Source organism: Aythya marila, assembly GCF_965140915.1.
Source record: "Aythya marila genome assembly, chromosome: Z".
Classification (NCBI taxonomy): domain Eukaryota; kingdom Metazoa; phylum Chordata; class Aves; order Anseriformes; family Anatidae; genus Aythya; species Aythya marila.
In genome coordinates, this window is record NC_139080.1 from 53356802 (window position 1) to 53383175 (window position 26374).

The window sequence follows — 26374 nt, forward strand, 5'->3', positions numbered from 1 at the left end:
CATAGGTTCCACGCTCTGTGCTGGGAATGAGTTGAAATTCTGATTACAGCCTGTGGATTAGCAGAGGTTAGTGGGGCCAGCAGTCTGCCCAGGGCTAGCCTGCCAGGCATTGTGACTGCTCTTTTGTACCTGATCCCACCAGATGCTAAAATTGCGTTAGTTTTCTTCCCACAGTTGTATTCTAACATAAGTTTTTTGCTGCAGTAGCCATGGACGTAGCTGTGCAAAACAGGAGAGAGACACCCTTCATGCCCTCTTGTGCTCTGACTGGGTCAGTAGCACCACCTGTGAGAAAGGTAGCCTGACTGTCCCTGTTACTAATTTAAATTGTTTGTTCTTTTAGTTTGTCAAATGTTGGCTACAGGGACTGGAATTTTCTAGGAAGGATGTCTGCACCTAGAGGGAGTCAGGTTGATTTGTAGAGAGGGAGTCAGGTTGATTTGTAGAGGGGGAAATTACACTATTGAGGTTCAACTAAATTAGATCAAGAGAAAACATATTGTTTAGTCCACACTTGAAAAAAAAAAAAAAAAGACATGAGAAAATTCTTGCTATTGTTTTGATGAGAGGGTCTCAAACACTGGTCAGAGGATATGCTTGATACTTATCAAGAGCAAGCTGCAGTGAGTGCAAGCCATGTTTTTCCCTGCTCACACCACTTCCATCCTCCATCCTTTCATCTTCCTTTCTGTCTCCTTACCCTCAGCCTTCCCACCTCCCGTGCCTTGCCTCTGACTCCCACCAACTCACGCACTTCTTCACGTCGCTGACCCCCCTGCCCCGATTGTCTCAACTGGAAAGAAAGACCCAGCACAACCAGTTGCACCCTCGTTAGATTCTTCTGAGATGCCTTTTGGATATAAATAGAGGCTGGGAGTTAAGGAACTTCAAGTTGTGTCCTGGGGAAGATGTGCTCTCATATTTAGATCTTATTGGTCTTTTTATGAAACCTACGTCTGCAAAGGTGATCCAGTTCTGCTACACTTGAGCGACCTCTTATTGAATAGCCTTGCTAATATGAACCAGGTGTATTTTAGTCCATTTTAGTATATTATATTGCTAAGGTGCCTGGTCTGAGAAGAATCTGATGCTCTCAAAATGAATCACATTTGCTTCGCATCACAAAAAACAGGGAGTCCTCATTCCCTGTAAGCGACAGAAGACCTTTATGAGGCTGGGCCTTTGACAATATGCTGCAAAATAAAAACAGGTCTTGTTATTGATTTAGTATTTCTGTTACATGTCCTTACATAACTGATCTTTCACCCCGTGGCTGGCAACGACAACCTAGCTGCTTGCGAATCCCATTGCTGAGAGCAGGGCAGAGAGAGATGAAAAGCTCAGAAAGGCAACTTTGCATTTCTCCAGAGTACGGGTGCAATCTCCAGCAAATTAATTTACGCTCCAAGCTTGCATCCCCTGGAGCGCTGGCAAAACAAGGTTTTGGCAGAGGTTTTTCAAGGGAAAGGCAAAAGGTGCCTTGCAGCCACCGATCCGAAGACGCACTTAGCGGTTGAGTTGGTTCTCGGTGCAGAAGCATGGATAGGAAGGAAAATCTCATTCCCTTTGGAAAGGGGAGCCGGGGCGGGGGAGGCAGGGAAAACCGAGGGCATCCCGGTGGTGCCGGCACAACGGAGCAGGACCTCGGGGAGGGGACGGAGCTGGGGCAGGGGGGGCCGTGCAGGGCCGCGCTGTACCGAGCTGTACCGAGCTGTACCGTGCCGTGCCGAGCCGTGCCAGGGCAGCGGGGGTCGCGGGGCCCCGCGGGAGCGGCTCTGCCCCCCCGCCGCCCGTCCCCGGCCGGCAGCATCGGCCCCGCCCCGCGGCGTGCGCCAATGGGCGTGGGGCCTCATTTGCATATTTGCATATTGGCGGGGACATAAGGGGCCGGGAGGGAGCGGCGCCGGCAGAGGGGGGCGGTTGTGCCTGCGGGTGCTGCGGGCGTCTCCCCAAGTGACCCATCAACACTTCGTCCTTTTAGTTTTTTTTCTTTCTTCTTTTTTTTTTTTTTTTTATTTTCATTTTTTTTTTAAACCCCCAAACTTAACTCTTCTTCCTATTCGTCCGGTTGTTTTTGTTTTGCTCCCCCGCCGCAAGAAACTTTTCCGCCGCGGCAGCGCGCACGCAGAGAGGAGAGATGGGGAGGAAGGCGCTGCTGGCCGCGCTCTGCCTCTGCCTGCCATGGGCCACGGCTGTCGGCGATGACCACGGTAAGTCCCGACCGGTCCCGACATGGGGAGGGGGCACGGGGCGGGTGAGCCTTGGACCGAGCCCGGACCGTGGACGGGGCGGGGTGGGGAAGCCGCGGGGCATGCCCGCTGCCATGGGGAGGGGGCTGCGGGGGGCATTGCTGCTGCACGGGGGGAAATGGGGCTGGAGAGGGCTGCTGGAGGACTTGCGTCCTCCTGGGACAGATCTGGATACGGTTCCCTTGCCCGGAGCTCAGCAGGGTCTCAGCTCAGGGATGGCATGGCCTGCGGAGGTTTGGGATGTGCTTGGGTTTTTTTCCCCCAGGAGCGAGGTGTCTCCTAAGAATCCCTTTCTGGAGGCAGGTTGGCACTGCCGTAGCATCATGGTAGGGTCCTTAGCTCCGTGCAGGAACAGGACCCTCTGTTCTGAGGGCATTCACCTGTCCCGTGGGAGTCCTGCATCCCAGCTGGATGCAGGTCTTGGTCCATTTCACCTAAGGCAAGGCAAAATTTCATCACTGTCAAAATAACGCATTTGGGCTGAAGTTAATGTAACAGAATCTATTAGGAAAAATGTTAACAGAGGAGTGTACCCCCACAATGTCTATATATACACACAGAATTGTACTTACACCACACCTATTGTACTTACATTTGTGCGTGGGCACTCTCCAGGGTAGGGAAAGTAGGACACGTGCACGTGTTGACTGCTCAATGTTCCCTAGTGCTCCTGTTTCAGCCACAACATGATCGCAGCTTTGACAAGCAAAGAGACTGGTTTTAATAGACCACTACTCTAAACTTTTTAGTGGTGCCCTGTCATGGCATTACTTTTCAGACATTGCGTGAGAGTTTAGCGTATCCTTTAAAAGTCTATATCCTTACAAGAAAATGTTGATGAATCTCCTGCAGCTGCTAGGTGAAGCTAAAATGTATAATGACACTTTATTTTTTTATTTTTTATTATTTTTATTTTTTTTCCCTACTGCAGATGCCTTTGTTGTTTCCTTTGTGTGTAAGGAAGCTGGAGGGAAGCATTCAAAACTAAGAGCATGGGGTGCTAGAGCACAGCCAGAGGAATGTATTCTCATTTCGAATCCAATTTTGTGCCATCACAGACAATCAAAAGCAGTTTCCATCACAGTACCCAAATTTCATACAGTAAAATAACTATCTGCCCAGAGAGAGCTTTCATCCTTCTAGGAATTGATTTGCCTTAGACTTACTGATTGCATTATTTCTCCATAGGAACAGGTTATATGTAAACAGGTTGTGCGATCATCCTAAAATTATCCAAGTCTTGAGCCTTGCACTATTTCTTCCACACCACAGATGTTTTGGAGCCATGGAAAATACATGATCCATCCCTCCGGGAATCCTGAGTATTTAATAAACAACATAGAAAAAGATATTGTAGGTGAAGATAACATTGGTGTTCCAGGAAAAGATAATACACTACTAGGAATGCATGCTGATCTCTATTTTTACCAGTGTAAATCCAGAGTCAGGGGTTACACCAGATTTACACCACTGTGTGATGTGACCTGCTGATGTTTGCTGTGGCTGTGTTTGGGACAGACCTGCCAGAGCAACTGTGTTATGGCCTTTCCAGGAACAATGCCTTTCTGGGGAGGCTGCTGGGCATCCCAGATGTGCTGTAGAATAGCATGGGCACTGGCATTCCTAAGAAAGTCTGCTGGGACCTCTTCTGTGCAGGAAGCACTTGCATGGTGTGGCTTTCTCATGCACCCTTTCCTCCGCATTACTGTAAAGTTTGGCGGTGATTGCATTTTATTGTCTCGGGCTGATTGCAGATATCGCAGAGGGACTAATGGATGGCAAGATCTCTGCTGCTGGATTGAGTTACAGGCCTGCCAGCTGCAGCTGACTAAGCACCTCTTTGACAGGGAGTGCCTCAGAGAGGGGCGAGCACCCATGTGCACAGCGTGGGAACCTTGGTGTGCCCTCACCCCGCCAGCTGCAGGGCTTGAGCAGGACAGGGCCATGCTCAGCATCTGCTCTCTGGCCAAGCTGGGCTTCAGAGGTGTTGCTCTTCTCATTGAGAAGTGAGGGAGGACTTAACCTCAGGGCTCTGCCATGAGGAAACTCACAGAATGGGAGATGGAATTTCTTTCACAGCAAAGTTAAACAGTAACCTGATTTACGGGGTAGGTTTTGTCAGATTGCAACACGCAGTAGTCTGCTTTCAGTTTATAGTGTAGCTACAATTAAACAATCATACTTGGTGAAGTAGCACAGCTGACCGTCAGTGTGCTTCAGAGCGCTTTTAGGGACTCAGTGTTACTGATGGGTGCCATAGCCTGATGCTGGTAATCAGGTGGAGGATGAGTTGTTCCAGTTAACTCCAGCAGGTTGTGTAAATGTTTGATGTTGTGTGCAGATGTTTGCCTCTGTGTGTGTGCGTGGACTTAAGTTTACTCAGGCTAGCAGTACAACTTCTAGTGATCTTTGCACCCAGCTAGTAGTATTCCCACTTCTGTGTACATAACACCAGGAAACTGTTGTTTACCAAAGATTCCTGTTTAAACTGTAGTTCAGAAGCACTGATTCTTGCACGTGTATTGTTACCGTATTTTGCATCCTGCATCTGATGCTGGCAGTTTATTTTATGATTCACATTCCAGATGCTGATATATCTTCAAACTCACGTTTTCCACCCAGCTGACCACTGGTACTTTCCTTCATCCAAAACAGTTGACAGGTTGCTGTAGGCTTCTCTAGGCTTCTCACGAAGGAAATTTGAGGATGAATTCTCTTGATTAGTGTGTAACTGTGCATTTATATTGAATCAGAATGCTTAAAGTCAGTGTGATGCTTTCAAAATTGTTAGCAGTAATGGACTGAATGGAATTTCACAAATTGCAAATCCAAGTCAGTGTAACGAGGTTTAAAGAGGAAAATGAAATTACTGACTCTTTCTAGTTACTAGGCATTTTTCTGCACTTTATCCAAGTTCTAGGATATCCTCTATACCTTGGTGCACATGGCAGCTTTTTCAGGAGATGAAAACTGAGACTATATTAGTGAAAGTTTCAGAAAGGCAGCAGAAATTTTGTGGAACATGATAAAATGGAGTTTGGCAGTGCAGCCTGTAGGCTGTGAGAAGAGACAGCTCCAGTCTGAAATTGATGGCTTAATTCTACTCCCTTTTCCAGTTCTCTAAATAGGTAAATATCCCTTTCCGGGCACTGCCGTGTGCTTACAGTTTAAGAAGGTGACCTATGCAGCTTTATTTTGTAATGGGGACTTATATTTGCCATGGGGTACCTGGAAGTTCTTGCAACACAGAGAACATGCCTTTATACCTCTGCTTCCCTAAACCTGGGAAAGTGTGATTTTTAGCAAAAACATGGATTTTTTTTTTTTTTTTTTCTACAAGTTTAAACCTTCAGACCTGTTTATCTTCAAGGTCTTATTTAGAAATAGAATTGCAGTCTTATCCCAAAAACTACTTCAATGTTGCAGGGTGCACATAAACTTCTTTATCTGATTTATATCCATCTACATTATATAAAGCTTGTGGCAACTTCAGTTAAATTCCTATTCACCTTCCAGAAACATGCTGAAGGCTCTCCATTTCTGGGTTTGCCCTGGTTTGACTAACCCAAGTTGAAACACACCATTAACTTGCAGGTATTGTGTGCGCATTGACCTTCTTTGCATTTCTCTGGCATCGTGTCAGACTGTAGGAATGAAACCCACTGTCACAATGTCTGACCAGCTCAGATCGAACATGATTCAAGGAGACTTCTCACTTTACACATATGAGGAAAAGGTCTGTGACAAGTATATGTATAACAAGGTTTAGTTCTCAGTCACTTTTTTTTTTTTTTTTCAATTTTAATGAGACAAAGATACTTTGATGTACAAAAGTCAAAGTGGCAAAAGCTTGCTTTCTGAAGCAACCTGCTCAGTAGCTGCAGTTCTAAATCATGTTATGTATTGAGGTCAGTATGTGAAATTAGTTTTTATATATGCTGTTATATACCCCAGTATTTTTTTCTGAAATTTAGTGTGCAGAAGGTGAGAGACGAGGTGGTGCTGCAACATGCGTGGAGCACAAGACGAGGTACAAATTGATCTTGTGCTGTGACCCAGACAGAATTTGCAAAGCCAAACTCAGGCAGCTCTTGAGGATAGCTTCTGATTAGCATGTCATTAAGCAGTCAGCAACAAATGCCACCACACACACACTTCCCTCATGCAGAGGGTATCTTGCTCCTGGGAAATGAACGCGTGTGGACATTAGACACCAAGAAGTTTTTTTTTTGAGCATGAAGGATGCTAATGATAATTTCTGACTCTAATACCTCACACAACATAGCTTAATGAGCAGAGTGGCCTTCTGCTATTTCCCTAACCCATGGGTTTTGCAGCTGGTGCTTTGCTGGGGGTGATGTGGCTCTTATACCCTAAATGCCACACAGAGATTTTGTGGCTGAAACACTAATATTTGTCAAGCTTTTTTTACCTCTCCACTGGCAGATGCCCCTGTACTGTAAACTCTCCTCAGGAGTGAGGTACATGTGGGACTGCAAATTTGGTTTCTGAAAAGCTTATTTCCAAAAGAGTCACAGTAAGTGCAAATTCTAGCATGTGTTTGTAATTGAGAACACAACAGAAGGCAGGATTTCAATTTAATTTAGATTTTGGTTGATTATCAGATAGGTTTGATTCAGAAGGGAAATGATTTCTAAATATGAAAGGAAGCACTATTAACTAGTGAGCAGGTGGACTATTCTTGTTCGCCTTCCTGTGTGGAACAAGAATACACATAATTGAAAGTCCTTGCATTGTGTGCCTTAGACTTGAAAGCTGTTCTTGGTTCTTTCCAAGTTTTACTGATTCACTGCTGAGTGAGAAGTTATAGTTGATATTTAACCAGTCAGATTTTAGGTATCTTCTTTTTCTGGCTAAAAATAAAAAGAATAAGATTAAAGGTTTGTTTCAGAGAGGGGTTTTGCACTCTCTTGGTTGTGAGAATGTGAGAAGTTTTGAATGTGCAAAAAATACTAGAGGGGGTAACTTCTGAGAAAACTTGCATTTGGTTAGTTTGGTAGCTTTTGTTCATTTTCAGCAGATAAAGTTTTATATTCAGTGTTATGTGAATCCTTCTGCTTGTTTGGGGAAGGATGCACAGGAAAAACACCTGTTCTTGATGGGGAAGGGGACAGGAAGGGGGCTTGCAGTGTAATTAGCCTGGATTAGCTGGCCAGGCAAGTGCAGCCAAGGTCAAGTACAGCCAAGGATGAGGCTTGAATGGGGAGACCAGAAAAACAAATTTTAGAAACAGTGAATGATTTTTGCTTCTATATAATGCAGCACGACTTTATGGAGACATATATATATATATGTATATATATATACGCCAGGTATAGAAGACTTACGCAGGGGGCAAAAGAAGGGTGCTGCATAACTGTTGTGCCTAGCATGAGGACCTGACTGCAGCCCTGTGCGTTCCCTGTGGTGGCTTGGAGCCATTTATTAATGCGTGTGTAGGAGTCTGTGAAAGCTTGGTGCTCACGATGCCAGGAAACACAGCACTGAGCAGGATGGAGTTGGCCTGAGTTCAGCTGCGCTTGGAAAACAGGCAGTCAATATTTGCTAAAAGCAAGTTGACAAAATACGACCTGGTTTCAGGAAAGCATTGGCATTTAGGTCCATGGTTAATTACAGGATCTGTTGGATATAGAGGTGTTTAAGTGTTGAATCAGACCTAGGAGGATGAGGCATTTAAGTTTCCTCCTAGACAAAGGAAGAAGTGGACATGAAGATTAAAGTAGCTTCTCTGCCGTGACAGGAACAAAAGGAAAACTTATGTTTTGAATCTAGAAGCTGGAGGGAGTTCTGAGATGTGATCCTTCCAGGCCATCACATGCTTTCTGACTACCAGTACATGATTTATCTATTTATTTTTCTTCCTTCAAATGGGTTCAGAATAACTTCAGGCAGAGGAAGACTTTTTTTCTCAAATGTTGTTTATTAGATGATGTGGAAAAAAAAAAAAATACTGCCTTCAAAATGCAGGCTGCTGCTTTGCTGGCTTGGTTTCCTTAGTGGGTATCTGATATTTTCACCTACTGTTTTTCTCTGGTGGTAAAAAATAAAATGCCCACATTCTTATAAAACTTGGACTTTACGGCTCATATTTTGAATGGACTGTGGTTACTGTGTCCTAAGAAGAGCCTTGATAAACAAGTAACATGTTTATGATGAAGTGGAAGATGTACCTCCAAAATATGTAGTATTATAGGAATTTGCTTTTCTGCATGTACCATGACTCCTAAAAGTGGCTCATACCTGCCTGACAGATAGTCAGATTCTCACTGTTTTAGCAGTATCATGGAGGGGGAGCAGTTTTCATGAACCTTTGGTTTCCCTCTCCCATACTCACTGAGGGAAATGAAAGGTGCGCTCCATTTCTTGTCTGTTCTTGACCTCTCTCCAACATCATAACTGATAACTTCTGAACTGTTTGCCCTAATACTGCTAAAAGGCAGCTCTGTTTTCTGTGATCTTGCATAGCAGAAGCTGAGATGAATTTTGAGGGAATCGAGAGCAAGTTTTCCTTACGGACGCCTGCAGAGCCCGATGAGGATGTCTGCTACCTGGTTCCTGGGCAGGTGGACAGCCTGGCACAGTGCAACTTCAACCACACCAGTAAAACCTTTGTGGTCATCCATGGATGGACGGTAAGATGAGAAGGGTGGCATGTCCCCTTTGGTTGCACTCATGATGGATAGGGCTAAATGCTTCAGCTGAGGGATCTTTGTGCTACAGATGATATTAAAACCTTTTTTTTTTTTTTTTTTTTTTTTTTTAAACCACAATGAAACAGGTGACAGGCATGTATGAAAGTTGGGTCCCAAAGCTGGTCGATGCTCTGTACAAGAGGGAACCTGATTCAAACGTCATTGTGGTGGACTGGCTAGTTCGAGCTCAGCAGCACTACCCAGTGTCTGCTGCATACACTAAGCTGGTGGGAAAGGATGTCGCTATGTTTATTGACTGGATGGAGGTAAGTCACATATCTCACATATTTAATCTCCTGGGTCCACAGAGTATTTCTGAAGGCTCTGTGAAAGATAAGCTATGAAAGACGGGTTCCTATATATTATACAGCAGCCACATTTTAGCAACTAGTTGGAAGTCTGCCTTGCCTTTGGAATTTATTTAGGGGATCCAGAAACTGGGGCAGAAGATGGCTGAAAATCTATGGTACACAAAATGTGTTCTGTCCCTAATCCTTTATTTCCCTCTACTTTGGTTTTTGCATTAAGCAAAAAACTCAATTAACTGAAGCAAGCTTCTATGGAGCAAGGTTATACTGATTACATTTGGGATTTTTTTTAATTTTTTTTCTGTTATTCATAGCTCAAACAAATTCTGCTTTTTATAAAATAATTTCCCTTGTGTCATCTGATTGTCGTCCCACTTAACATCAGATTTTAAATGAAGCTCTCTTCTCCAGGAGAAATTCAATTACCCACTCAACAATGTCCACTTGCTGGGGTACAGTCTGGGTGCTCACGCTGCTGGGATTGCTGGGAGCCTGACCAAGAAGAAGGTGAACAGAATTACTGGTAAGAAAACATGTAGTTTTAGAGAGTGGAGAGTCCTGTCTCCTTCATACTGAAATATTACTTTCCTCTGGAGAATCACCAGAATAATTGTTGCTTGCTGGCTGTATTTAGGCTGTGTTCATTCTACATTAAATCAGTGGTTCTGGTATTTATATAGTAGAACTGGAAAAGGTTCAGAAAAAATCAATCAAGGTGGTGAGTGAGAAGCCTCAGTATTTTTCTGCACAAGAGATGAGTAAGTAGGCAGGGATTTATCAGCCTTGAAGAGATTGGTTAGGGGGAATGGGATTGTAAATGGCCAAATCTATGGCCTGGGGAAGGTCTCTGCATCTCTTGCAGCACAACAGCTGCAGGGAGTTGTCTCCATCTCGGTGGACATCCCTTGCAGCTGCTGGGAGCATTTCCAAGAGGAGTGGGAGGTGGATCCTCCTGCCATGGGTGTAGTACCTGCAGAGAGAGCTCTTTGCCATTGCATGCTTTGGATTCAAGAAGTCTGTACGGGTTCAAGGGGAGGCTGGAGTGAAGAAATCCACTGTGCGTTACTAAAAATTAAATCAAAACAGGTTCAAGTAATTTTCTAGGCTTAAACTAATACTTGGACAGTTATGGGAAGAGGAAAGGAATACACATTTGCTCCTATGCATACTTAGATGACTGCTTAGGGTGATATTTTCCAGGAGGCTGAATAGTGTGCTGGACAAGGTGGTGCACTGTAGCACGACCATTTGGTCTGGTTTACAGCCCAGCACCTGGAGAGCTGAGCTCTGCTTTGCCCCAGCACTGATCTCAATGACAAAGGAAATGCCAACATCAGCAAATGAGGCTAAGAAAATCACTCATCTGTGGTATCTTTGGTGCTGAGAGAGCTTGGGAGCCTCATTCAACCTGCAGCCTGGCTCCCTTCCTCCTGGAGCTGTTTGTGCATGCTTTGTGAACAGGAGTTCCTGCTCCCTGGCAGAATCATTCTGGCTGTTTGTGGTGTCAATGTTGCTGCAGCTTGACAGTTTACTGTAATAACCCTTCTCCCCTTAGGCATGCAGACTGCAATGCTCTTATTTATGTTTCCACTTGTTTTCCTAGTAAAGAGTTAGCAGCAAGACATTTTCCACACTTCAAACACTTCAAATAGAAATTTTACAATTCTTCTGTTCCTTGACAAGAGGGGAAACATTGAAAAAATATTTACAACTTGTTTCTCCCATCCACTGGAAACACTACAGCTGTGGGGAAGTTATCTGTGCTTCTTTACATACATTTACATACACCTTATTTGTCAGATAGTGTCAGCATGTCAAAGTAGTGTATTTGCTTCTCCTGCATGCATGAATGTTACTTAAATGATGCTACTTTAATGTCTGTAGTAATGCCATATGCAATACTCCAGCCCAGTGTGGCACCAGAGCTTGGCATGTGCATCACTGTTAGTGTTTTGGCAGACAACAATCTCAGTTATTCTTTGTGGTTTGCACCATAAAGGGCTGGATCCTGCTGGTCCCACCTTTGAGTACGCTGATGCCCTCACGCGCCTCTCCCCGGATGATGCTGACTTTGTGGATGTCCTACACACCTACACCCGCGGCTCTCCAGATCGCAGCATTGGGATTCAGAAACCCGTTGGACACATCGATATTTACCCTAACGGGGGAGGCTTCCAGCCGGGCTGCAACTTGGGAGAAGCTCTGCGTCTGATTGCTGAAAAAGGCCTTGCAGGTGAGGATGCTCTGAAAATAAACAGTGTCATATCCAAATGAAGATCATCTGAAGTAGAGTTCTGGATACAGGAATTTGTACTTCAGGTTCTTTTAATATTGTCCCTTGAAAACCCAGCTATGGCTTAGTGGGTTTTATATCAATTTGTATGTGTGTAAACATATTTCATATGTCTTTTTCTTTGAAGATGTGGATCAGCTGGTGAAATGCTCTCATGAACGATCCATCCACCTCTTCATCGACTCCCTCCTCTACGAAGAAAAGCCCAGCATGGCCTACCGCTGCAACACGAAGGAGGCCTTTGAGAAGGGGCTCTGCCTCAGCTGCCGCAAGAACCGCTGCAACAACTTGGGTTACAAGGTCAACAGAGTGAGAACAAAGAGAAACACCAAAATGTACCTGAAGACCCGTGCTCAGATGCCCTACAAAGGTAGGTTTTGCTGGCTTACTGGTGAGCAAGGCTGGTGGTGTTCTGCTCAGCTGTGCATCGGGGTGGGCACACACTGCAGATGATATTGCTGTGTGACCCTGTAGGCAAGGCTGCATGCATTTGGGTTGCCCACAAGCTGCAGTGCAGGGTCAGAGCATCAATGTAATTTTATTCATGGTGTGGTGGGTAGAATACAAAAAAAGAGGGTGTTTCGAAATAAACTCCGAAGTGACAAAATGAAAAGAGTACTTACTGTGCAGCCCAGACAATAACTCCACCTGGAACAACTGAATCTTCAGATTTTTTAAGTATTTTTTTCAACTAGTTGAATTTTTCCTGCTGCTGGGAAAATAATCAGCAGAGCTCAGCTTGATGAGTAACTTGCTTAAAGTTGTGAAGCCATCAGATTCGTGCCTTTCATACTGCTTTTGCCACAGGAGCACCACACCCCATGTTAAAATCTCACAGCAGTTCTTGATTTCCACTGCCACAGTGGTAGGTCTGAAAAGGACAATGCCAGAAAGAACTGGATAGTTTTCAGCTAGGAAAATAATTGTAAAGTTGGATTTTATTTTTTTCTTCTTCTTTTTTTTTTCCTCCGTACTTTTGACTGTGCCACATGGTATATTGATTGCTGTGTGCATTGTGTGTTGGACTAGCAATCAGGGGGCATGTTCCTGCAGTGTTAGAACAGATGCAAGAACAGTGTTTTGTCGGCATTAGGCACTTAATCTTTGGTGTTAGGGGACTGAAATAAACAGTCCTGTATGAGGAGGGCACAATCCTTGTCTCATGTCGAGGGTTGCAAGTTATGCACACTTAAAACAGGTTTGAAGGCAATACTACAGATACTGTACTTATTATGTTGTCAGAAAGGACTGCAAAGCCTTTTATTATTATTTTTTTTTTTTGAAATTGTGATACCCTTGCATCCTAATTGTTACCTCCTCACAAAAATAGTTCCCTGGATACCCACAGAGCTCATCTGTTTAGTGATGCTGTTGTATTCCATCCTAGGAATTGTGCAGGGTTTTTTGAGTATTTGTCACCAGCAGTCTCTTTGGAGCTTGAGGGATTTTTAATAACAGACTTTTCTTTTGTGTTCTTCTAGTCTTCCATTACCAGGTCAAGATCCATTTCTTTGGAAAGACAAATATGACCAAGACCAACCAGCCATTCCTGATCTCTCTGTATGGCACTTTAGATGAGAGTGAGAACATTGCTTTCACATTGTGAGTAGCTACAGAAAGAATTGCAATGCACTGTTGAGTCTAGCCTAAATCTGTTAAAGCCCCAGCTGAAAAACTTGGGGTTCTAACTCCAGCTACAGAAATCTGTGTTACAGGGTCTCAGAATTTTTTCTTGTCCTTGATCAAGGGGATGCATCATTCATCCATTGCTAAAGCTAATGATCTAGGATGTATAGAAGACATTCTTCATATCAGATCTGAAACATGGAAATGGTCTGACCTATGGCCCAACTAAGAAGAGTTTTTGTGTTGTGAATGTGTCATCATTCCTCCCCCAAAACCCTTTTTGCCATATTCCAGCTGAACATGGCAAACCTGAATGTGACCTGGTGTAAACAGCCAGATGGGGCTGACGGCCTCAGCATAGAAGCTGAGGGAGACATGTTTCCCAAGCTCTGGAAAGGAGCATAAATCTCTTCTTACACACCCTTAACATAGGCTGGAAGGGAATGAGGCTGGAAGCACCAAGGTGTGTTTCCTACTCCAAGGAAACGCTGTACACAAACTGTTCCTGGCTGGTGCTTGTCTAACAGCTCCCTGAGAGCCACCAGCAATGGAGAAGACACCTATCTCTCCCAGGCTTTTTACTAGCTTGCTACAGAAGGGTTTTTTTATTTGTTAATTTTTTCCCCTCTTGTTCTATCCATCAGAACTATGGATGACAGTTTGCTTTCTCCCTCTTTGAAGTACATTAAATCTTGATTCTGTTTCCCCTTCTTTCTCTAGTTTTCTGTCCTTTAGGTTAGAAAGCCCCTATCCCTCTAATCTTTCCACAGTTCATTAAAAATCATAAAAAGACAGATTAGTCTTTTTGGCTCTTAAGACATTCCCAATAGATTTTTTTTTTTTTTTCTCTCCTGCAGGCCTGAAGTCTCCTCAAACAAGACCTTCTCTTTCCTGATTTACACAGAAGTGGACATTGGTGACCTGCTTATGCTAAAGCTGCAGTGGGAAAAAGACAGCTTCTTCAGCTGGTCAGACTGGTGGACTCCTTTTACATTCAGCATCCAGAGAGTCAGAGTGAAGTCAGGCGAAACTCAGAAAAAGTAACTTGTTTTCATTGTCATGAAGTATCCTAGTTTTAATTGCCAGTGTTACCCTACTCATGGCATCTCACAGGGTGGGACAACACATGGAAAGCAGTTGTAAATGAATGCTACACTGATAGTCAGAGCTCCAATAGCACCAAACCTGCATTTATTTCAGCCATATTCAGCTGTTTGCCTCCACTGGGATCAGCAATCTGTAATTTCACTCCCACGGAATTCATTTGCATCCCACTGTCTCATTTGCCTCAGGTTGGTTACAATGTGCAAGAGAGGATCTCAAAGAGCAGCTCAGATTGTATTTGCAATTTCTCCTTTCTCTTGCTGGACACATGCATGGGTTTTCATGCAAAGAGCCTGCTTAGAAGTAGATTTTCAGAAACCTTTCAAAAAAATGCATTCTCACTGGAAATGATTGCTTCGTTAAGCTGGGTTTTCTGGGAAGTAGGACGTATCTTAATGGTGGGTGGGAAATGAAACACATGAATGCTGCAGATGTTGCTAATACATGAATGCTAAAACAGCACTTAATCTGAGCAGTTTTGCTCTACCTTGAATCTTTTGAAGTATTTAGATTCATTAGACAAGAGATCTGTTAGCAGAAAACGGGTCGGGAACAGAGAATGTGCACGTCCTATGTACAGTGTTGTGAATAGTATGTTCCTCCTTTAAATAAACAAGGCAGTCACTTTATCAAAAAACAGTTATCAGAGCTGAGCAAATATAGGGGTTGGGAAAGTACTGATAAATAGAAAAGCAACCACTCAGGTTTGCTAGAATTGGCAACCTACTCTGTTTGCAAATATTCAAGGGAGCAAGGCTTTCTTCCAAGATCATTAACCTAAAGGAAAAGTCACACGACTAGTGTAAATAAAGATCTAAGAGACTTCAAGGTAGAGCCTCTGCTCTCTTAGCCACAATAGGATTTTATGCAAAAGGCTAACAAAAGTCTGAGGTCCATACATCCTGAGTTTACCAGTTTTTCTTACACAGTGGTTCTTTTCTTACGGAATTTATTTTTATTTTTAAATAATTTTCTGCCAGTGATTTTTCCAGGCTGGTATAGCAGTAGTGCCCCACATGGCAGAGCATGAACACTGCTTCCCAGCATCCTGTTCCTGCAGTTAAAAGATGATGTCTGGCTCAGTCATCTAAGCGTCCAACATCTATTTCACAGGGTGGTGTTTTGTTCTCGAGATGGCACCTCACGTCTTGGTAAAGGAGAAGAGGCAGCAATATTTGTGAAATGCCTGGAGCAGCCTGTCAACAGGAAAAGGGGAGGGTAAGAGCAAACACCATTGTCTTAAGGTTGTGGAAACATGATTGGGTTTCATAAAACTGAGATTTGGTTGATTTTGCACTGATAGTCTAAACATTGCAGAAGCAACACAACTCAGTCTAATTTGAGGTTTGCTTGTAGTAGCTTTGGTAGCTTAAAAGCCCCAGAGCTGGTTCTCTGCTAACCATCTCCTTGTGTGGTTGTTACCACACCTGCAAAGCAAGTACAAGTCCCTCTCACACTGTGGTAGCAGTCAAGTGTAAATGATACTGTTAAGGAGGGTATATAACAAACCCTCTGTTTTTAGAGGGCACTAACACAGAGAAGAGCTTTCCTCTATCCGAAGAATTTCTACGTTCACCCTTAATGCAAGGACATCCAAGCACCTGTGCTGAGTCAGTCCAGAGCCTTAAGGCTGAACCTGGGTCTGGAGGTCTGGAGGCTGGTACAGACGGAAACAGGGCGGGCACATGGAGGTGCTCTCCCTGGCACACTGCTTTCCTCTGGATTAGTGACTTCCTGAGATTTGCACCTCAAATTTGCATCAAGATTACATCTGAGTGTTTAATGTATTTTTTTTTTTTTTTTTTCTGATTAGTAACTTTTCTGACCCAGAGTAAACTTTAAATGTGGGGCCAATTTTATTTGGACTTTATCCACTAAAGTTTGAGCTGGAGAAGTGGTTATATTTATTTTAGTGCAGTTGCTATCAGTGAAAGGTCTCGTGGGGATACTTGTAGACTTAGATCTTTTTTTTTTTTTTCTGCATAAAAAGGCACATGTGATGACCTTCACTCCAGGGCAATGACCTGGCGAGGCCTTGGGAACTGTGTGTGTGTGTGTGTGTGCATGTTTGTCTGACACACCTGTAAAATTCAGTGGCAGCCAGGAACAGCCCAACTGCATAACTTATTTTCCTGTTAAGTATTGTTTTTGGATAATAAGTCTCAAAACAAGACAAAAATTGAACAAGTGTCTTATGTCTTTCTCTTCACCTTGTCTGTATTTTTTTTTCTTCCCACAGAGCCAAGAAAGCCTCTAAAGAAAATTCTGCACATGAATCTGCTTAAAAGTGACAAGAATTAAGATTTTCCACACTGGGGAGGAGGAGAGTCTGTTCATCCCAACGAACTGGATGTTCAGAACAAAATATATAGAAATATTTATCTGCCACTGGCTTTTTTGCCTGCTATTCCTAGCTACTTAGGAGTCTTCTTGTAAGGAAGTCTCAGCATACAAAGTTACTAACCATAAAGATACATTATAAAATAGTTGTTTAAAACAAAGAAACCCCCGCAACAAATTGCCAAAGGCTTGAGTGTTAGGAAGGAATAAGTGATTTTTGCTTAATCATGGTGCCTTGTGACAAAGTTTCTCGACATCAATTCCTCTATAGCAGTTTTGTAGTATTTATTGAAAAGAAGCAGAGCCCTGTACCTGGCTTCTTTTTGGAGTCTTCTGGAACTGGACTTTTATTTCCTCCTTGCTTGGCTATCTGAATTTTCAGACAGTTCAGTGGCTAGAGTTCATTGTCTTCTGGAGTGTGTTTAGCAAATAAGTAGGCTTCCCATGTGAAAAAATACCTTTGCTGCGTGTAAAGCTGTATCCGAAAGATGTCAGGGACTGACTCAATATGGGGATGAATTTTCTAGTTTGTGGTTATGAATGTGCTTTACTGGGGGTAAATGCCAGTGCTGCTTAGCAATACTTATGATCTGTTAAACTATATACTTCTATGCAGCATATCCTGGAATAAATAGCAGTTGTAGGAGAAGACAGCAATACCAGTGTCCTATGCAGACATTCAGCTTTGCATTTGTGCTTTCATCCCCTGAAAATGGAGCCATCAAACCTCCAACACTGTGCTGAGTGAGGAACGGCAACGGAACTGAGCTACCAGAAACCGCAGGAAATGGACTTTTTTACCACTTGCTTGCATCCCTGATGCTAAAACTAAGAGATTCAGTGCTATTTGATGCTGAATGTCATCCATGCAGCTGTGTGACAGCTGTATCTGGTCTTCAGTGCAACTAAATCCACAGGTGACCAGCATACTCCTGCTTCCCTGTACTGGAACTGTGACTTCCAGTGACAGCCTTCGTTTGTTGCTTGGCTGTGATGTGATGCCAGATACTAGGAGTTGCTTGCTTTTCCACCTTGAGGTGGAATTCAGCAGGGAGCAAGAGCTGTGACATTTAAAAAGAGCCTGACTTTGTGATGCACAAAAATGAATGGTCTGAGAAACACTTGAATTAGACATGCTGTGAGTTGCCAAAAATAGATATATTGAAGGCTTTTTGCTTTCCCTTTCTTGAAGCAATGTGTAATTTTTCTAGTGCTTGAGGAAAATTCAATAGCCTTCATTTAGCTTTCTAGAGGATAAACAAAATACTGGGGAGGTAGAAGGGCTTCAAGGTAAACATTTGGAGAAGTGTAATGTGAGCTATTGATGCTGGTCTTCATAGTCTTTTCCCACATGTGCAAGACAAAGTGTGGAGGTGGTAATTCTCTAAGACCATCCTATCTTTGAAGCAAAACCAACATAAATGCATTTACGTGCAGTTTCTTTTTTTTTTTTTTTTCCTAGCCATCGCTGCTAGTATATATGGGGATAAAAGTCTTGAACAGTGCAATATGTTGGAATATTAATAACTCCAAAATTGCTTACATTTGGTTTCCTCACTACAGATAGGATGAGTCATTGAGGGTGGGGCTGAGTATTGAGCCACAGCATTTGAGACCTCTAAAAATAAATACGATTCTATATTCCCTATAGACTTCACATTTTGTTGCAATCTTCTCTTTAGAGTTAAAGTTCTCTGGAAATAAAATGTGTGTAAACAGGTGTGCTCTTAATCCAATATCTAACTCAAACACATACAGAACTTGGATACAAAATAGTGGGGGTTCTTTTACGTGGGGACACATGATTTAGCTTTGAATGTTATTTATTAGCTGTAAATACCATATTTATGTGTTTAAAGGTAGTTTGTATATATTGCTTAAGTTGCTGAGAGTCTTTACATTTATACAGTTGTGTGGTATTAATCCTGTATATAGCTTTCAGAGAGATTTTTATCAACAAACCACTTACACTGCATTATTTCCAGTGTGGTTAATAAGTTTTTTTTAAAAAAACTCCTCAGTTTTGTACAGAATGGAAACCTATGGTTTTAATAAAACTCTCAAACTGATGCCAAAGTCACTAGTTTCATTTTGATGAAACAATCTGCTGTATATGTCTTATGTGAAGTCCACAGCCTTTTACTTGGATTCTGAGATAAGAAGATGGGGTAAGAATTTTTTATTATTTTAAATGTAAGTTGTAATCTTTTTTTTTTTTTTTTTTTTGTTTTCATTTTATGATCTTCTGGGAAATGTGAAAATCACAAATCCAGATACTAAATCTCTATTGAGAGATACTCACTCCTGTAAGTGAGTATCTCACTCACTTACATACTCACTCCTGAGAATCTCTATTGAGATACTCACTCCTGTGAGTATCTCAATCAAAAGTGAAAAGTGAGGCAGCTAGTCAGCTGCCATTTGTGGTTTCCAAGTTTCAAGGCCTTTTACAACAGCCCATCCTTCGAAAGTCTCATTTCCTTTTTTTTTTTTTTTTTTTTTTAATTTTTATTTTTCCTTCCAGCAGAACTGTGCTTGTGCACTTTCCTCTACCGAAACAGAAACTTTCTCTGCAAATTATACTTCCGACCACTTGGTTACAGGAGGCAAACACTGATCCCTAACCCTCACCACCACTTTCTAAAGGGAGCAACAGTGAAAAATCACTGGCCTGCACTCATGTGCACAGCTGAGCTCAGGACAGAGCTCAGGCATTTGACTTGTGTGGGCTCCAGCAGACAGACTTGCCCTGTGATGCACAGCAAGGCTGTACCAAGGCTGTTTGGAGGGGAGCACTAGAATTAAGGAGAGTTGTAGCAACATGTGTGTGAGGGAGAGTATTTAGAGAAGCTTTAACTTTGGTTTCAGATGGCTCTATGGCAGGAGCAAAGTTTTGCTCCTCCTCGTGCAATCAGAGAGAAAGTATGACATGAAAAAAGAATGGGGCACAAATGCAGAGGATGAACAGAGGAAGAGGGATGAAAGAGAAGTGGGGAAACAGAAGTACCATCAGGAAATGAATGGGGAAGGGGAAGAGAGGTGAGGAGAAATCCAAACTGCAATAAGGGAATGAAAGGAAATGCCAGCAGCAGGTGCTTTAAGGGCACTGCTGCTTTCCATGTGTCAGAGGCTGGGTTGAGGGACTGGAAGGACTCTCATGAGACAAGGCCTATGACCACATCTGAAAGCATCCTGCATATTTTTATATGTATATAATGTACTGCATCATTTGCAGTGATGACATTACATTATTCTTTTAAAGCCACAAGAACCTCACTGCACACAACATGTTAAGAGGTAAAGCAGGGAAATAGCTTTTGGTGGAGGTACAAGAACCCAGGACACCCCTGGAAGCCTGCAGTCATCTCTGGCCCCTGAACTCCTGCATTTTGTTCTCCAATGCCCACCTGCATCAGGAAAGATGATGGTCCTTGGGATCATTCCTGCCCATGGCAGCCTGTGTGGCCTCTGGACGGGGTTATAGGGAAGGACAGGATCCCCATGGCTATCCAATGCATCTCATCAGTAAATGCTTCAAACAGGCACAAAGAGTCATTCTTGGCTGGAAAGAAAGGCTGGACAAAAGGATTTCAGCCAATGCACCTGCGAGGCAAGGAAGCCCTGACTCAGGTACCTGCTGCCTAGATTTTAGTCCTGAATATTTTATTTTGATGAGTTTTGGGAACACAAAAATGATTGCGCTGTCTGTAGGTGTCTCCATACTCAATTAGCATCTTGGTAGATTGCTGCTGTGTCTCCCCTGCTGAGGCACCTCCTTATTCAGAGGTGTCTGAAACTTCACACCAGGTTTCACATCGGGGGCACACACTTTAAAAAATAGATTACAGGGGGCAAAAGCTTCCTTAATAACAGCTTATCCTATCAAGTCCAAGAAGAGCTCCTCTATAAAAAATGAGAGAGCACTCAACTGATCAAGCAGTGAGAAAACTATTCCTCTTTCCGCATCTATAAAGTGGGTGGTTGGTCCAGGATTTCCATGAGCCTTGAAATCATGAAGACCCGTATAAATCCTGTATATTTTTTTTCCCCATCACAAACTGTAGTGACTAACTATGGAAAATGCTTTTCTCTCTTCAGATGGTTGTGTGTCTGCTTTTTTTCTGTGTTGTGAACAAAATGTCAGAAGCTTGCTGCTTTGGATGAGCAAAACATTGCAAATGTGTTGCTTCTAGAGCTGGTCAGAAACAAACACTGAAAAAAAAAATCAATAAAAAGAAAGAATTAGAGAGGCAATAGTATTTTCCTTCTTGTTAACAGTAAGGCAGTTAGCAATGCAGGGCTATCCATACTCTGTCAGTTTTACCACTGCACGATTGTAATCCACACGTCCAAGGGGACCAATAGAAATGCCACCAAGTCATCGTTCAGGTAATAAATTACCTGCTTCTCTTGCTGATCCTTTCTAGAAAAGTCTTCTAGCCAGATGTCATTTATACTGGGTCTGGAAAGTCACCAGTTTACAAATTACACAAATAAAGGGATTAGCATTCTCTAGCAACTGAAGGAGAACAAGGAAATGAGAAGAGGAAGGGAAGGGAACCATTTGGCAGAACATCCCACGTAGGACTTGACTCAACAATGACTTTACATCCGTGTGTGGTGCTATCTCTGCTCAGCAATGCTCAGGATGCTTCCCTAAATCATTTGAAGCTAGCTCAGCCAGAACAATGCATCCACATCAGAAAAGCAGATGCTAAACAGGGCCGCGTTTTGGGTGTAGCAGGTGTGAGCATGTGGGTGCCGTGTATGTCCAATGATGTAATCTCCCAGCCATTCATGTCAGATAAACACCACGTTCTTCATTGTAGGGCCTTCCCATGGGAAGTAGCCTGATATCGTTAGACTTGGTTCTCGCCAATGGCTCTGGAGAGTCTCTGTTACTCTTCATCACCCCACCACGTCGAAGCACTTGGAGAGTAGTGAGGCAGCCTGGCTGGCCATGTGTCTGTCCTCAAAAGCGCCAGGAAGTGAGGACATGTCTCACATTGCTCCACCTACCAAAGGCTTTTTTTACCCACAATTAGCTTTAAACCTGGAATCTTCTAAATAGTGAAACAAGGACACTCCCTAACAGAGAGTACTGCCTGTGCCAGCCTTCTTCATATGCAGAAGCACTTCATGGAAATTAGGAGCAGTAAGAACAGATTTCCATGCTAGAACAGGTTGAAAAAATGCTAAGAATAACCACGACTTTTTTCAAAAGCAGCATTAAAAAAAAAAGTCTTCAAAAGAAAGGTTTCCTTGTCACTACTGGCAGGTCCTCAGGCTTTGGCGAGGCTCTTGCTTCCTTCCCATAGCATGTTGTATTTGTGGGTTTCATCCTGCAGCCTGAGGGATTGCTGCCACACAAGGCTCCCTTAATTACTAGGATTAAACCATCTTCCATGGCTGTCACTGGATGTGAGGAGAGAACTACAGGGTTTGGGCTTCTGAGGCAGACTCTGTCCTCACAGTGTGAAGAAAAATCCAAACCCCACAGAGGCTGGAAAAAGTTTTTTTTTTTTTTTTTTTTTTTTTTTTTTTTTTTTTTTTTTTTTTCCCTGACACTGTGGGCTCTTGAGTGCTTTTCTAATGCCTGGCATGATACCCCAGTTTTAAAATAAAGTAACAGCTCAAGCTTTCCCACCTTTGGTCCTGTCATGATGGTTGCTAAACTGAGTACCTACAATGTAAGGCCATGTTCTGATCTGGATGGCTTCCCACAAATATTCCCAGCATCTCTGGGAAGTCAGACTCAGCACAGACTCGCTTATATATGGGGTGATGGAAAAAAAAAACAAACAGCATAATTTCAATGATTTAAGAAGCACCCAACTGAAAAAGAAAATGTAAAAAAAAAAAAAAAAAAAAAAAAAGAGAGAGAGAGAGAGAGAGAAATCTAGTACATAATACCCCATTTAACATCTAGGGATGTTTATAGGACAATATGAGACCTAAAAGATCCCTAGCAAACTGCACTGTTTGCCTTGACCTTCTTGCTGGCAGGCCGGATGTTCCCATGAGCAACAGAAGCCATCTCAGGGATGCTGTCGTGTTGTGTAGCTCAGTGCTCTGTGTGGCATGCTACCCCCATGTCTCAGGTGGTATGCCCCTTCCAGAGCCTTTCTCTGAAGCTAGACACAGTCCACAGTGATTTTTAGATTCCTCACTGCTGCCAAGCTGTAAAAAGATATAGCTAGAGCAGGTGGTTTCTTGATCTGTAGCAGGGAGGTTCAACTGCCAGGTGGTTTGACTGAAGTCTAAATTTTGGAGCATTATCTTTTATGTCAATGTTAATTTTGAAAGAAATAAAAGAAAATATAAAAGAAAAGAAAAATAAAAACAACAGAGAAAAAAAAACCAGCAACAGAATAAAAGCAGCTGAAATGTCTAACAAGAGGCAAGAGGGAATAAGGAGTCTTTGGTGTTGCAGCACGTCGTACAGTGCAGTACTGTAACATGAAATCAGCCATGCCAAGACTAACACAGTAACGCTGTTAAGCATACCCTTGATTTTAAATATACATTCTCCTGACAAGAAAATGGAAGTGTGCACCTGAGGTTACGTATACACTTACGTGCTTTACACTGTGTTGATATCTATGAAAAATATTTAGTCCATAAAAACAAATCCTAAAGAGAAGTGATAATGATGTATCAAGATCCATAACAGAAAAAATTGCCCAGATTACAGAACAAAGAGCAAGATATAAATAAAGGTTGGAAAGTAGAAGCACATATTCAGCTGGTTAGTTACTAAGCAAGAGGAATAAATTAAGAGGAAGAGGAAAAGTAAAGAAGAGCTCTGCCTTAGCAAATTATTCCACCCAGAACACCCACCCACATATTCTTGAATGTAATTGAACTATTATTTATATATGACTAATTTTTTCCCCTTTTTAAAGTATTTATAACCCAGACACAAAATTAAGCCAAATTTTCTTGTTTATCTTGGCAAAATTTTGCCCTTTGCTTTGAAGGGTTTTCAGTACAAAGGTAAAAAGTAGATCTTAATCTCTCTGATTTTATTTCCCAGGCCTTAAACAGGATACATAGACCAGGCTTAGTGCAACAGAAACACTGCTTTCTGTAGAAGTCTTCTCTTCACACGTGGAGCACAGAACAATGATGGAGGAAATCACCCCTAAGCAAATACATACACAATAGCTGATTTAAGACCTGGAAGATGCTTGCTCCCCCCCACCCCTCCTTTTTCTTTATAGAATTTTGTTCATGCGCCTAGCTGTAGTACTTTGTTTTTCCTTTAACATCAGTGAATTTAGAAACCCTGGGGAGAAATCAGGGAAATGCTGAGGAACATTCTTTTGACAGTAACTTCACTCCCCTAATAAATGTCGATTTAAATCTGGAGTGAAAAAACAATGGTATTTTTGTGTCTGGATACTTTTTAACGGATGTTTAAGCAACCAATTGCATTTAACGTTGGTTTCGTCTTCTTCTGCATTTGAAAGCATCATTTTGAATATGCATAGAGAGGCATCCAAAGAGGGCCAGGCCCTTCTACGCAAAGTTTATTTGGGACACTTTGTCAGAGTTCCTACTTAAGTAGCCCTCTCTGAGGCATTTCAGTTACTCTTTTGAGTGACTGGCCAAGGGCCATGGTTTTGTTTGTTTTCAGCCATTATCTGGCAGGATCCCTGTGGTGACACCTCGTTAACTGTTGATATAACAAGCCTATTGCCTTCAGGACTTCTCCTTGGGCATCTTATGGGTAACAATAACTGCAGTTATGTAGAAACACTTTCTTCCAAAGTACAATCAAGTTGCCAAATAGCCCTGGAAAGTAGTAATTACATAACCACAGAAGAGGTCTCTTATTTCCTTTCCCTGCTTGGGCAACTTTGTGCACTTATGACTAAGTCTTTTTGACCCTCTCCCCAAACTCACAGTAGCTTGTGGCTGAATCTTTTTCTCCATTTCTCCTTTTCACTTCTCATTTGACCAAATTCAAAGAATTCATCATCATGCCCCAACACCAATGCCCCTGTGCCCCCTGTACTGACCTCTTAGAAGCCTGGTGAATTTGAGTGTTACTGTTTGCAAGTTTACCTAGACTACCTACTGCCAGCCAGCTAGGAGGAAAGCCATGATAAGCTACTTCTCCAAGAAGGTCTCTGCAACATTCTTTCGCCGTTCCTATTAAAGAAACATTTTCATCATTGATTTAAGTAGCACAGTCTATAGTGGACTGGAGGAAAGGCTGTTTGCAGAGTTACTCTGCCAGCCCAGGTCTCCCCTAGCACAGTGCCAGACCAGGCTTTCTAATATTACATAGACTGATGGTGAGTGGAATTCAGCTGCTTATGGAAGAGATGCTTGAAGATTTGGAACAGGGATTTGAGGAAGCTCCATAACTACATGAAAAACAATTTGATTGCAAGAGAAGAGAATTAGCAGCCTGCTCCATAGAGGCCAGGCTTGGTCTGCGGTGCATAGACTCATAGCCTAACAAAGGCTCAGTCAGTACATCAAAGCAGTGAAGGACCTTCACATCAAAGCAGAGATGGTAAAAGCCCTAACTCCTATCACCTGATAAATGTATTCCTATCTGTGGGCAAGTGACCTTCTTGATGTGTGGAAACACCTAAATCACTGTTGTTAGCACTTAAGATGTAGATTTCAAGGAGTGCAACTTTGGAAGTGTCAGCTCTCTGCCTTGAGGAAAGTGATCTGAAATGTGACAGGAGCTGAGCCAGAAAGGAGTTAATGGATGCAAAGCTTAGAGATAGGCTGGATTCAGGACCAGTAAAACAGATCTTTTGGTTAAGGGCTGTTACAGGAAAACACATCCTGGGCACTTTATGTTGAATATTTCTGATGCCTTTATTAATGTATTTTCATAGTGGACAACATTTGATTCTACATCATATTCTCCCATTAAAAAACAAATAAACAAACAAACAAACAAAAAACTTGTCAATATCATGGGTACCATGAACAGAGACGTGAAGTGCTATAAATGGGTCTAGCCAGGACCACACCTTTTTTTACAAGCAGGCTGACATGAAACATAGCTGTGTCCCTCCTACCTCTCTGAGAGTAGAAATAAAAATTACTTATAGGGCCTACAAAGCTAAAATGCCATCTCATAGCAGTGCCAAAGATGAATGCCTACTAAACTGTTAAGCAAAAAAGCCAGGTAACCTTGGACAAGCCAGGAAAAAAAGATATTGTACAGTGAGTGGGAGAAGTATCCCATGAAGGTGGGGACTCCTGAAATTGCCATCAGATGCCTCTGTCTGAAAGAAAGGGAAAGAACTGCCTTGGCCACGCAAGGATGTTGCATGTATGGACTGTGTTACAGATGTCATGTGGAAAATAGTTGGTAAGAGGAAAAAAGATCAGTTGAGAGAAACTCCGATCATAACTTTCTGGAAGGACAGAAAGGTCCCAGCATAACACCCCAAGAAGCTGGAAGCTGCAGGGGTTGGTTCAAAGAAGGAGTCAATATTTGATGCAAAGGTCTGGTCAATATTTGGACTTCAGTCACTGCTGTGTGAAGAGCAATGTAATATACAAAATATCCTTGCTCTTTAACAATGCTGAGACAAATAATTCTACAAACTGGGGGAGCATGCGTGAGTAAATACTGTATCACTCACTTGCAGTATTTATCAGCACCTTTCACATTTGTTAAAGTTAAAAACCAGTGAGGGGGAGAGACAGAGAGGGGGAAAAAAGCTTTCCTAGTAACTCAGTACTCTGAAGACTGAATGCTGA

General features: G+C 42.6%; 1 protein-coding gene across 2 annotated transcripts; it reads left to right on the forward strand.

Moving 5' to 3' along the window:
* Positions 1-1908: 1908 nt before the first annotated feature.
* LPL (lipoprotein lipase) lies at positions 1909-18717 on the forward strand. Of its 2 annotated transcripts, none has more exons than XM_082783366.1 (10): positions 1909-2210; positions 8736-8902; positions 9049-9228; positions 9682-9793; positions 11270-11503; positions 11691-11933; positions 13045-13165; positions 14047-14229; positions 15407-15511; positions 16533-18717. In XM_082783366.1, the coding sequence occupies exons 1-10, from the start codon at positions 2138-2140 to the stop codon at positions 16576-16578; spliced, it is 1464 nt and encodes a 487-aa protein (XP_082639492.1). In that variant the 5' UTR covers positions 1909-2137; the 3' UTR covers positions 16579-18717. The 2 variants fall into 2 exon arrangements, with proteins under 2 accessions (XP_082639492.1, XP_082639493.1); XM_082783367.1 differs by having other exon boundaries at positions 1910-2210; positions 8739-8902.
* The last annotated feature ends 7657 nt before the right edge of the window (positions 18718-26374 follow it).

Coding starts and splice junctions, on each gene's coding strand:
- LPL (XM_082783366.1), top strand. CDS start 2,138: ATGGGGAGGAAGGCGCTGCTGGCCGCGCTCTGCCTCTGCCTGCCATGG. Junction 11,504..11,690: donor TGCTGAAAAAGGCCTTGCAG/GTGAGGATGCTC, acceptor TTTTCTTTGAAG/ATGTGGATCAGCTGGTGAAA. Junction 15,512..16,532: donor GTCAACAGGAAAAGGGGAGG/GTAAGAGCAAAC, acceptor TTCTTCCCACAG/AGCCAAGAAAGCCTCTAAAG.